Source organism: Antedon mediterranea, chromosome 9, assembly GCF_964355755.1.
Source record: "Antedon mediterranea chromosome 9, ecAntMedi1.1, whole genome shotgun sequence".
NCBI classification, from domain to species: domain Eukaryota; kingdom Metazoa; phylum Echinodermata; class Crinoidea; order Comatulida; family Antedonidae; genus Antedon; species Antedon mediterranea.
Genome location: NC_092678.1, coordinates 15,235,969 through 15,248,831, shown reverse-complemented (window position 1 = coordinate 15,248,831; position 12,863 = coordinate 15,235,969). Strand labels below are relative to the sequence as shown.

General features: G+C 36.7%; 1 protein-coding gene and 1 long non-coding RNA gene across 2 annotated transcripts; one reads left to right on the top strand and one right to left on the bottom strand.

Moving 5' to 3' along the window:
* Positions 1–1,340: 1,340 nt before the first annotated feature.
* On the bottom strand, positions 1,341–12,330 carry LOC140059137 (uncharacterized). The gene is made up of 3 exons (XR_011847123.1): positions 12,242–12,330; positions 1,722–1,811; positions 1,341–1,594 (listed from the first exon to the last, which is right to left on the bottom strand). It is a non-coding gene; the product is annotated as an uncharacterized lncRNA (long non-coding RNA).
* LOC140059293 (uncharacterized) lies at positions 8,812–10,010 on the top strand. Its single transcript, XM_072105159.1, has one exon. It carries the CDS (start codon positions 8,880–8,882, stop codon positions 10,008–10,010), a length of 1,131 nt encoding a protein of 376 aa, XP_071961260.1. The 5' UTR covers positions 8,812–8,879.
* Positions 12,331–12,863: the final 533 nt, after the last annotated feature.

The following is a 12,863-nucleotide window of genomic DNA, read 5'->3' as shown; positions in this document are numbered from 1 at the left end:
TATGCCTACAATCATGGTCGTATCAATACTAAAATAAACTCTACATTTATCTTAATGCAACCGTTTGGTTGTGGTGGGCGAACACAGTATATACGGTTACGGGGTATCGTGATTCATTTTAAATAAGCATCTACTGGTTCATTACTACGATTGAATTGAAACACTTTGTGAGAATAAGATATTTTCGGACACTCACTATTCAAGCTAAAGGAAACATTGTTGGCTTAACTTTAATTAGTCAAAAAGTCAAATGGCCGAGCAGTTAAGACAGGAGCGCCGTTCACCGTACCTAAAGAGCCAACAACATCGGCAAAGGTTCGAGGCAGACTCGCTCCTAGTTCTGGTGGTGGAACAAGTCTTCTCGGATAAGGATTATAAACCGTAGGTCCAGTGTACACAGTTATAACCTGTGTGCACTTTAAAGAACCCAGTTCATTATTCGAAAAGAAAAGGGGGTTACCCCGGTGAACTGGTTCACAAAATAGCCCCTGTATCAGGGGGATTACCATCTGTCTGATAGGACAGTGATTAATTCACTATTGGTAACCCTTGGCCACATTGCCTAAAGACATCATAAAAAAAAATTGTATAAAGTTGATGAGTCTAAGAACATGTTGATAAGTGCATAAAAATAAGAATAGTGTCAGTCGAACACAATTCTAATTTGAAAGTAGAGAGGGCGTAATTTCAACCTCTTCAATTTGGTCGCCACGAGGTTCACAGACCTCCAAATTTTGTAAGTAAGACATTCAATCTACCCTCCCGCCTACACCCCCTTGCACAGTTTATTTTCTATAGGGCTATTTTTTTCTCGGATGTGATGTTGATTTCAATGTATATGTGATGTGTGTGTATTATTGTTTCAGACGTATCTTAGTGTCAAAAAACTGTTGACATGTCATTTTGGTGCATAACCTGCAACACAAAACATTCATTGAAACACCTATAATTTTCGTAGCGTTATCATTATACACGTTGTTGTTTGTTGAAGCACTAATCCCGGTACTAATCAGTACTTAATTACACTCTTTTTTTCTGATATTATTATTTCTATTGATGTGATAGATGTGTGCTGATTATTTCCATTTTCTTCGGAAACCGTTACCCAAACGCATAACAGTTGATGATTTATAAGAACTCATAAATGTATACGACATTTGTCATTCTCCAGAAAAAAAACCTCAGGAATATTATTTTTGATAATAGTGTAATATTTATTCTATTATACATCTTATCTGTGTATCTTGTAATACTCAACGTTATGACCATTGTTCTTCATATTATATTAATTAAGTTTTTACATACTGCTACTTCAGTAAAACACTGTTATAAATTAATAGACCGAAATAATCAATATATATTCATAAATCTTTATATTTAATTATTTTATTGTGGCTATTACCTCTTTCAGCTTTTCTGATTTTGTTCCTTGCAATTTGTCTATATGAGTAGCAACCAAACTGATGGGAGGCGATTTTATCACTTTGCCATCAATTGAAATGATGTTTCCTGAAGCATGTTGCACCACAGTATGTTCATATACTGACCTTATCCAGAACAGAATTATGTCCAAATTAGTCATTCCTAATGGACCCTAAATTTAAATGTAAAATAGATTTTAAAATTATATATACTGTATTATATATACTCAACGTACATTATATTAAACTATTAATATTACATTTTAATATAATAAGCATAATCTAACTTAGTGAACTTACCAATGCTGGATCTCGTCTTTTAGCTAGTTCGTCTAATTTATCCAACGCACTAAACACAACGCAGTACGACACTGTATTTGTGAGGAAAAACTGAAAACAAAACACAGATAATTGATGTATATAATAATTGTTGGAACCTCGTTTTGGCGGTTGGAGCATTCTCTACTTGTATGGAGCGCAACTTGTGGTTAATACTCCTAACACTATACAAATGTAGGTTGTGTACATATGTTTGAATTCACTGTTTGTTAGACATTTTCACTACAAAATGTTTTTTATGGTAGGTGTATCGGTGGTCTATAAAATGAAAGGTTATTATTAAAATTAAATTGGAGAAAGCTCCAATCGCCAAATGGCAATTAGAATATACCTCAAATGTAATAATGATGAATATGAATGGTTGATTGGTGATCTGCCATCTGCCATCTAATAGACGAGCATTTTCATTCTTTTCTTCGTTAAAGTTCCTACTGCACAAATTTCGCATATGTTTAGCTTTTATTTATTCAATATAGGTATTTTTGACTATATCAATATTTATCGACGCAATGCTATCGGAAATGTTGCATTATTATTGTTAAAATGGTAATGCTACATTATTAGGCTAAATTCGTTTCATTATAGTTCAAACAACGCAAACTACGCGGCCGTTCCAAGGCAAAACAACGTAACTACAAAATGTTGCTTTTCGAGAAAAATTTAATTGAAGTTTGAGTGTTTGCATTTCAACAACAAATTATCGTAATGATGTGAAATTTTGCATGAGTATATAAATAATAATTATTATTAAATACAAAATGTTAAATAATTTAAACAATTTGATCAAAAGTTACTACCACTTTTAACAGATACGTTGTTTTGCCTTAGAAATGACGGGCATAGAATGAAAGTCATTTCTGAGGCAAAACAACGTAACTGCGATATTCTGTGACAAAACAACGTAACTGTGGTCATTCCATGGCAAAACAACGTAACTGTGATGATTTTAAAAACAATGGATTTGTAACCCAGGCTACAAAAGTAGGCCAGTCAAAGAAGATGAAGGGTAACCCAGGCCACAAAAGTGTGCCAGTCCAAGGAAATTGCAACATTTACACATTCCTACTTCCTTACAAACAAAGAAAGTACTGACCAACATACTTTAAGTATGAGCTAATTATTTTAAGGATAAACTATTAGCTGATCAAACTCCAAATAAGGAAATAGGGCCACCATCATCTACCACTAGATAATGGTCCAGGAATGTATTTCGGAACAACAGGGTGGGGCCAAGATATATAAAAAAGACTGCAGAGTTGGGAAAAATCACAACTCAACTCTAAATCTATTGAGAGCAGTCAGGTCCTCCCTGATACTTTTTGTACGTTCTGAAAGAAGTTGTATTTACACTTATTCCTTGCTCAACAAATTCAGGTAAGATAACCAACATAAATTTATTATTTTGTAGCGTAAGTAACATAGCTAGGTCCTTTAGTTGTACTTGTTAACTACATATAGGATACTACTTTTATGTTTATCATTGCTCGTTGTCCAGCAATGAATTTATTATCTTAGATACAACTTGATATATTGTAAATATGTACTATATGTTTGACCACCTTATATCGTATTGATTGTATGTTTATATGTAAGTTAGAGTGTAGTAATAAGACCCTGTCATTATATACTCACTAGGCTATGATTTATTAGCTAATCCTAAATTATCCTTGAATGAAGCCTGTATAGAGAATTCTGTAGTTATAGGAATTAAATACAAAAAGGCTACCGTAGTAGACAACTCAACTCTAAATCTATTGAGAGCAGTCAGGTCCTCCCTGATACTTTTTGTACGTTCTGAAAGAAGTTGTATTTACACTTATTCCTTGCTCAACAAATTCAGGTTGAGGGAAGATTGCCCAAGTTGGATTCTGTGTGTAAAGTCCACAGCCAGACGAGGGAATCGGTGGAGTGTATAAGCATCAAACTTCGAACGGGTTTACCACACCAAAAAGGGGACAAGCTCGACCACTGCCAGTTGTCAACAAACTTAAGTTTGACTTGTTATCTAAATCTTTAAGCATACTTAATTATAAGTCGCATATTGTATAATTTGCATTATGATTTAGAATAATAACACATCTACTATAAGCCAACTATTTTGTACTCTTTTATTTATTATCTATGTGTGTCTAGTGCCGCTGCCCCAATCAACTCGAACCCCGCTCACCTCAACCCTAAGTCGATAATCTTTTGTGTTGTGTGTAGAGCGGTTACATAAAAACTGGCGCCCAATGTGGGGCTTGAAAAGGCACTAGTTAGATAATAAATTTATAATTATATACTATATTGCATATTTTTATCATTGTATTATATTTCATGCTTTTCAACTTTGCTTTATAATATTGTTGTACCCTTATATATCTAATTATTGTTTTATAATTTGTAATATTTGATCGTAATTTCACTTATTTTAATTTACAATTGTAACTTCTTATTTTGTATACCATGGATATATATGTATTAAACACAAGGTCGATCCTAGTCATGCTATTGCATTAAGGGGTGTATTGAAGGCCAATTATAGTCACGATAGAATACCTAATGCATTCAAAGAAAAAGATCGATCCCAGGTTGTTGAAGTTATAGATGAAACAGATACCACTTTTCAATTACTACTTTCGTTTTCCAAACCTGTAGTAGATCTAAATATCCCCACAACCATTGACCACACAGATAACGAAACCTGGACTATTATAAAATGGGATGGGAAGACCCCAGAAAAGGACACCCATATCCTACCCACAGATTTCCAGGGACAACTACAAAAATTTCTCTTAGAACATGGGAAAACCCTGAACGATCTTAGGCTAGATTCCATCCCCTCCGACACCAAAGAAGTAGTAGTAAAACACCTAATAGGCATCAACGTGCCCCGTACGGCCGGTGTTCGTCAGTTACGACAGTTTTCGGGACGGGTGCCAATCCCTTCAAATGAGGTAGACTTTGAGACTTGGTCTCAACTAGTCCAACAACTTTTAAGGGATGATAGCTTATCACAGGCTGAACAAAAGAGCATCTTAAGTCAAAGTCTCTTTCCTCCAGCACTTAATATCCTAAATAAAGTGACTGATAAATCAACTGCTAGGGAATGCCATGATGTACTTAATGAGGTCTATGATTTGGCAGTGGATGCAGATGACCTCTATACTCTATTTAGGGAGACATATCAGTCGGAAGGGGAACTGCCCTCTAAATTTTTAATGCGCCTAGATGAAAATCTAACTAGGGCAACAAAGGCTGGGGCAGTTGGGGTAGCAAAGGCTGACCATATGAGACTAGCTCAATTTGTCCGTGGGCTAGTATATGACGAGATGCTATCATCTACATTAAACCTGAAACAACGCAAATCAAATCCCCCTACTTATTTAACACTGATTAAAGAAGTTAGAAGTGAGGAAATTAATAGTAGGGCTAGGGCAGAAAAGCGAACACCTAAGGCAGTTAGTGCCAAGGCTGCGTTATGTAGCTATGAAGCCCTTAGCCATGAGGTAGAAGTTCTTAGAACTGAGCTACATCACCTCAAATCAACACACCAAGCCCACCAGAGTCCACCCCTAACCCAAAAACGCGTTCTTCACCTGCGCCAAACACTAGGCCTAAAATTTGTTATAATTGTGGCGAGGATGGGCACCACATGAGGGGTTGTCCCAACCCAACTAATGCCACATTAGTACAGCAGAAATTGGTCAAACGGTTTAATCAGGCGGGAAACGGCAGAGGGCATCCGGGAAGAAGGGACAACGGTCTGCCCCATCAGTAAAAAGGTCCCAACAAAAGAGAAAGGGAAACACTGGAACAAAAACATCCAATAATTTACTCCATAGTGCAATATCACAAACTAATAATCTTATAGGCGACCCTAGTGTCGTAACAATAATTGTTGACGGTCATATATGTAATGCAATGTTAGATACAGGCTCGCAGGTTACATGTATCAGTGAAGACTTTTATAAAGATAAATTAAGGGATAAGCCTATATACCCATTAACCGATTTAATAGTAACTGGTGCTGGCGGTCAGAACGTACCTTATCTAGGTTATATAGAGGTCAATTTAACGTTTCCTAAAGTCCAGACGGGCTATACTAAACAATTCCCAACATTAGCTTTAGTGTGCCCCAAATTAGGGAAGGGACTGTCTATGTTAATGGGCACCAACACCAGTATAGTTCGGGATCTGGCCACTGGCTGGACAAATACTAAGAAAAAGGGAAGGAAAGTAGGCCCCATACACTCTGCTTGGGCTGAAGTGTATAAAGAGGATAAGGCTAAGAAAGATAAACTAGGCCCCGTTAAAATATGTTCTCCTATGACAATACCTAGAGGAAAAATAGTAGAGGTAGAATGTGTTATAAAGAACACAGTACACCCTAACTTAGATGTGTTAATTGAAGCATCCCCGGATACCCCACTTCCTGGAGGGCTTTTAATCACACCCTTAATAGTCAAGTTAGAACATATGGGCCCAGTTAAACTTAGAGTTCCTTTGTCAAATTCTAGTAAAGAAATTAGGCTAAATAGAAACTTTAAGATTGCCACTGCTTTCATCCCCCAGTCTATAACGCATCACAGTCCGGAAGTTCACTGTAACTCAAGTACGGCCTCAAACAATTTTAATTTTGATAGCTCGCCAATTTCACATATAGATAAGGCGAAATTTATTAATTTACTTAATAATCATCCGAATGTTTTTTCAAAGAATGATTTAGATATAGGGAGAACTTCGGCTGTAAAACATAAAATATACCTAACTAATGACACCCCATTCCGTCAACCTTGTAGGAGGATACCCCCATCAGATTTCAATGATGCTAGGGACCACATTCAAGATTTATTAAGGAAGAATATCATTAGAGAGTCCGAAAGCCAGTATAGTTCTCCTATAGTATTAGTCAGGAAAAAGAAGACTAACGAAATTTGATTATGTATAGATTACAGACTTCTAAATTCTAGGACGGTTAGGGACCAATACAACGTCCCCAACATTGAAGATGCCCTTACAACCTTACGTGGTGCCAAATGGTTCTCATGTCTTGACCTCAAATCAGGCTATTACCAAATTGAAATGGCTGAGGAGGATAAAGCAAAAACTGCATTTTGGTGCCCATTGGGATTCTATGAATTTAACTGAATGCCCCAAGGGATCACTAATGCCCCCGCCACCTTCCAGCGACTAATGGAGAAGTGCATGGGGGAGTTAACATTCTCCGACGTTCTAGTTTATTTAGATGACTTACTAGTTTTTTCAACCACACTAGACGAACACCTAGCTAAGTTAGACAAAGTATTATCTAGGCTTGAAGAGTATGGCTTGAAACTAAATCCAGACAAGTGCAATTTTGCCCAAACTTCCATTAAGTGCTTGGGCCATGTCATTTCAGAGGATGGGGTAAGCACTGACCCAGATAAGGTAGAGGCTGTCAAATCTTGGCCCCGCCCCTCAAATGTAAAAGAATTGAAATCATTTCTAGGTTTTGCTGGTTATTATCGACGATTTATACAGCATTATAGCCATATTGCCAAACCATTAAACCAACTTATGACTAAGTATGACCCAATACGTAAACGAGGTAAAACGTTCAAAAAACCTAAATCCAATACTCCCTCAGAAAGGCGCCCTAGTCCTAATACCCCATTTGGTACTAACTGGTCCGAATCATGTCAGGTGGCATTTGATGTACTAATAGATAAATTGTCTTCAGCCCCTATATTAGGATTCGCAGACTACAATTCACCATTTATCCTACATACCGACGCTAGCACAAGCGGGTTAGGTGCAGCCCTATATCAAGAGATAAATGGGATAAAGAGGGTAATTGCCTATGCTAGTCGTGGGTTATCCAAAAGTGAAGCCAATTATCCTGCTCATAAATTAGAGTTTCTTGCCCTAAAATGGGCGGTGACTGAGAAATTTACTGACTATCTTTATGGTCAACGATTTGTAATTTACACCGATAATAACCCCTTAACGTACGTGTTGACGACAGCTAAGCTTGACGCTACAGGTCAAAGGTGGCTTGCCGCCCTGGTCAATTACAACTTTGATATTAAATACAAAGCAGGTAGAAACAATCAAGATGCAGACGGTCTTAGTCGTCGCCCACATGACCCCCCTTCCAATGACTTTGAATACGAACAATATCAAGAGAAAGCTGACGAAGTGTTAGGTAGAGTAAAATGTTCATCCTGTTCGTTCACAGCAGTCTGTAATGCTAAAATAGTTAAAAAGTCTACTATACCTAATGATACAACACCCTTAGTTGAGTCAGTTAGTGATTCTCCTGATGCAATCCCCGCCATCTATGATAACCCTATTAGGCCGATAGATGGGCAGTCAACCTTGCCTAATGTTACTGCAGCGGAGTGGGTAGAGCATCAACAACAAGACCCTAATATAAAACCTATTTTTAAATTTGTATATAACAAACGGAAACCTACACAAGATGAACTCACAAAATTACCCGAGGAAACTAGGCTACTCCTGAGACAGTTTGATAAATTATTGGTAAAAGATAATATTCTATACCGCCAATTTGTAAATAATATCGGAGCTATGCAATTGCAATTAGTACTTCCAACCGCTTATAGAGATAAAGCATTTACTGGCTTACATGATGACATTGGTCACCCTGGGATGGAACGGACCTTGGATCTTGCCCGATCCAGATTTTATTGGCCTCGTATGTCCTCCCAAATTGAAGATAAATGTAGGTGTTGTGAACGATGTGTCCGAAGAAAGGCCCGTGCTACCAAAGCAGCCCCCCTAGTTAGTGTCAGAACCACCATGCCTATGGAATTAATGTGTATTGACTTTCTGTCTATAGAACCCGATTCTAAGGATACTAGAAATGTATTAGTTGTGACTGACCATTTCACTAGATATGCTATTGCTATCCCAACTAAGGACCAAAAAGCCCCCACAGTAGCAAAAGCTCTGTGGAATAATGTCTTTCAACATTATTGCTTTCCAAAACAATTACATTCAGATCAAGGCAGAGATTTCGAATCAAAAGTTATCCAAGATTTATGTAAATATGTAGGAGTAAGAAAATCTCGTACAACCCCATACCATCCCCAGGGTAATGGTCAGGTAGAACGGTTTAACCAAACCCTGCTTAAAATGCTAGGCACTCTAGAAAACCAAAAGAAAGAACATTGGCGAGACCATGTTGCACCCTTAGTGCATGCATACAATTGTACTAAGAATGATGCTACGGGAATGTCCCCATATTATTTAATGTTTGGTAGAGAAGCCCGCCTCCCAATTGACATCCAACTAGGTATTGACCCAAATCAAAATGGTTCACTTTCTCCAAGGGGATATGCCGACAAATTACGACATCGCCTAGAAACAGCACACAAATTAGCCCAGGAAATGGCAACCAAGAAAGCTAATGCCAATAAAGCCCGATATGATAGTAAAGTGCGTGAATGCACTATTTGCAAGGGTGATAGGGTACTAGTAAAAAATGTGCGCTTAAGGGGTAAACATAAACTTGCTGATAGGTGGGAAGAAACTATTTATGTGGTTTTGAAACAAATAGGGGACAACCCTGTGTACAAGATAGAACCTGAAGATAGTGATGGTCCTACTAGAACATTGCATAGAAATATGCTACTCCCATGTAGGTTTGCTACAGCAAAGGAAACTCCCCCTAAAAGTGGTACTAAAGAAAAACAAAGACAGAGAAAGCCTGTCACTCGACAAGGGCACAAAACGCCTAAGTCAACTGTCCCACAGCCAGAACTATCTGGACATGAAACAAGTGATAGTGATTTAGATTATTACATTCCAAATTCAGTTCGCACACTTCAACAACCAACAGATCCATCTATACCTCCTAATCTGGGTAATGACCAAAACGTGGCTCAAACTATTATTGACACCCCAATTGTTAACGAAATAGAACCTCAGATCAATGAGGAAGATGTAATAGTTAACCATGATATTAATGATATCGAAGATGCTGTTATTCATAATTTAGACAACAATGATAATGTTAATATTGATAATGATAATAATGAGCCTGATATTCAACCTGATGTCCACGAACCACAGGCTAATACAGATGATACCTTACGTCCTAAATGGCTAAGAACACAGCCAGAAAGGTTAGGTTATTTTGCTCCCGGCCAACAAGTTACATCAACTTCTAATATGGTGGTCCAAGTCATTGGGATGCAAAACCAAATGTTTGCTGATATGATGCAATCTCAATTATCACTTTTAAGAGGCTCTAAGCCGAATTAATTTTATAATGTTATTTTTACTATATGTTTATATATACACGCCAATTTTGATTCCTTTTCAATGTAATATTTTTTTTTTCACTGTATATTTTATGTATTAAGACAGGTGAATTACGATCAAAAACTAAATGGTGACGTAGTTAAGCACTACTTTTAATGTAAATGTTGGTTACCATTGAGTTTGTTGAGCGTCGTCCGGGGACGGACGAATATTTTGGCAGGGTGAGTGTAACCCAGGCTACAAAAGTAGGCCAGTCAAAGAAGATGAAGGGTAACCCAGGCCACAAAAGTGTGCCAGTCCAAGGAAATTGCAACATTTACACATTCCTACTTCCTTACAAACAAAGAAAGTACTGACCAACATACTTTAAGTATGAGCTAATTATTTTAAGGATAAACTATTAGCTGATCAAACTCCAAATAAGGAAATAGGGCCACCATCATCTACCATTAGATAATGGTCCAGGAATGTATTTCGGAACAACAGGGTGGGGCCAAGATATATAAAAAAGATTGCAGAGTTGGGAAAAATCACAACTCAACTCTAAATCTATTGAGAGCAGTCAGGTCCTCCCTGATACTTTTTGTACGTTCTGAAAGAAGTTGTATTTACACTTATTCCTTGCTCAACAAATTCAGGTAAGATAACCAACATAAACTTATTATTTTGTAGCGTAAGTAACATAGCTAGGTCCTTTAGTTGTACTTGTTAACTACATATAGGATACTACTTTTATGTTTATCATTGCTCGTTGTCCAGCAATGAATTTATTATCTTAGATACAACTTGATATATTGTAAATATGTACTATATGTTTGACCACCTTATATCGTATTGATTGTATGTTTATATGTAAGTTAGAGTGTAGTAATAAAACCCTGTCATTATATACTCACTAGGCTATGATTTATTAGCTAATCCTAAATTATCCTTGAATGAAGCCTGTATAGAGAATTCTGTAGTTATAGGAATTAAATACAAAAAGGCTACCGTAGTAGACAACTCAACTCTAAATCTATTGAGAGCAGTCAGGTCCTCCCTGATACTTTTTGTACGTTCTGAAAGAAGTTGTATTTACACTTATTCCTTGCTCAACAAATTCAGGTTGAGGGAAGATTGCCCAAGTTGGATTCTGTGTGTAAAGTCCACAGCCAGACGAGGGAATCGATGGAGTGTATAAGCATCAAACTTCGAACGGGTTTACCACACCAAAAAGGGGACAAGCTCGACCACTGCCAGTTGTCAACAAACTTAAGTTTGACTTGTTATCTAAATCTTTAAGCATACTTAATTATAAGTCGCATATTGTATAATTTGCATTATGATTTAGAATAATAACACATCTACTATAAGCCAACTATTTTGTACTCTTTTATTTATTATCTATGTGTGTCTAGTGCCGCTGCCCCAATCAACTCGAACCCCGCTCACCTCAACCCTAAGTCGATAATCTTTTGTGTTGTGTGTGGAGCGGTTACAGATTGAAACTATTTTTGAACAAAAGGGAAGGCTGCGATCATCTATGATGGCTAGGAACTAGGTTGGCTTAACAAAGAGTGCATTTGAAGCTAGGCTTAGCCATTTGCATCTACTATTTATGATATAGACTTATTACATTATTATGTTATAGCCTACCTACTAGCCTGCTACTACAAGGCCTACGTACAACAATGCAAAGACGGCCGTCCTACTAGGCTAAGCCTAGTTTCAATGACAATACTGATGTACTAGGCTAGATTAGGTAGGTCTGTAACAATAATAGCCTAGCCTAGTTTCAAGCTTGCCTGAACTTTTTCGTAAATATAGTTAATTCTTAGAATAAATGTTAATACATTAAATTAGTTGTCTAGCGTAATAAGCCTAATATTGTTTAATATATCTTTTACTTTTAGTTAAGATCGCTGCTATGCCTATCGTCATGCATCAGTGGTTTCTGTCTCAAAATTACGTAACTTAGCTTATTGTGAGAATTTGAAGCGAAAATCGTAGACATTTCCGTGGCAGAACAACGTATCTGGTAGATACGTTGTTAATTATAGATAGCCATCACCGTATATTATAATTTGGTTGTTGCTATGGAATATACAATTACGGTAACGGTAATATCGAAATTACGCCTGCGAATTAATTTTATGGATAATGTCAAATTGAATGTATATCCTGTGTATACACTGTATTATATTATTGTTTATACATTATTATAATAATAAATAACATATTGATAGGCATACCCTATGCGTTATGTAGTAGTCCAGTTGACCAGCGTAGTCCCATAAGCTAGTTATTTCATTTGGAATATTCTCTGAATCATCACTTCCTATTTTACTTCTTACAGAATCATTGAATTTGTTCCAGAGGCTCCGGTTGTCATTGCTTTCTATCGCAGGATAAAATAAATAATAACACAACAAGAATTTATTCTGCTTTCCGGTGTTTCCAAGCATGCTTGTTTTCTTTAAATGTTAATTAATGAGAAATAAATTATTCGAGGGAGGAATTATATTTCAATTAAATAGAATATCTGTTTAAAGTCACGAAAATTATTTTGAGAAAACGATACAATAATTCAAAACTATGAAAATAAAACAATTCGTTTAAGAAGGTATCAATCTGATATTTACGGATGGTTGTGTGTGAATCTATTTTATCCACTATATATATATATATATATATATATATATTTTCAGTGTATCACCGGGTGGTTTGGAATTTATTTCTATGCCTGTTATGTTTATATATATATAAAAGTATATCTCGAGATCCCGCTTAGTGAATAAATATACTGAATTATAGATGAGGGCGTATCAATTTGATCTCTGGTGCGCGTGCGTACAACTGAGGACTAGTTGTGTT

Bases quoted from the DNA above. Each gene is read 5' to 3' on its own strand.
- LOC140059293 (XM_072105159.1), top strand. From the start codon at position 8,880: ATGCTAGGCACTCTAGAAAACCAAAAGAAAGAACATTGGCGAGACCAT.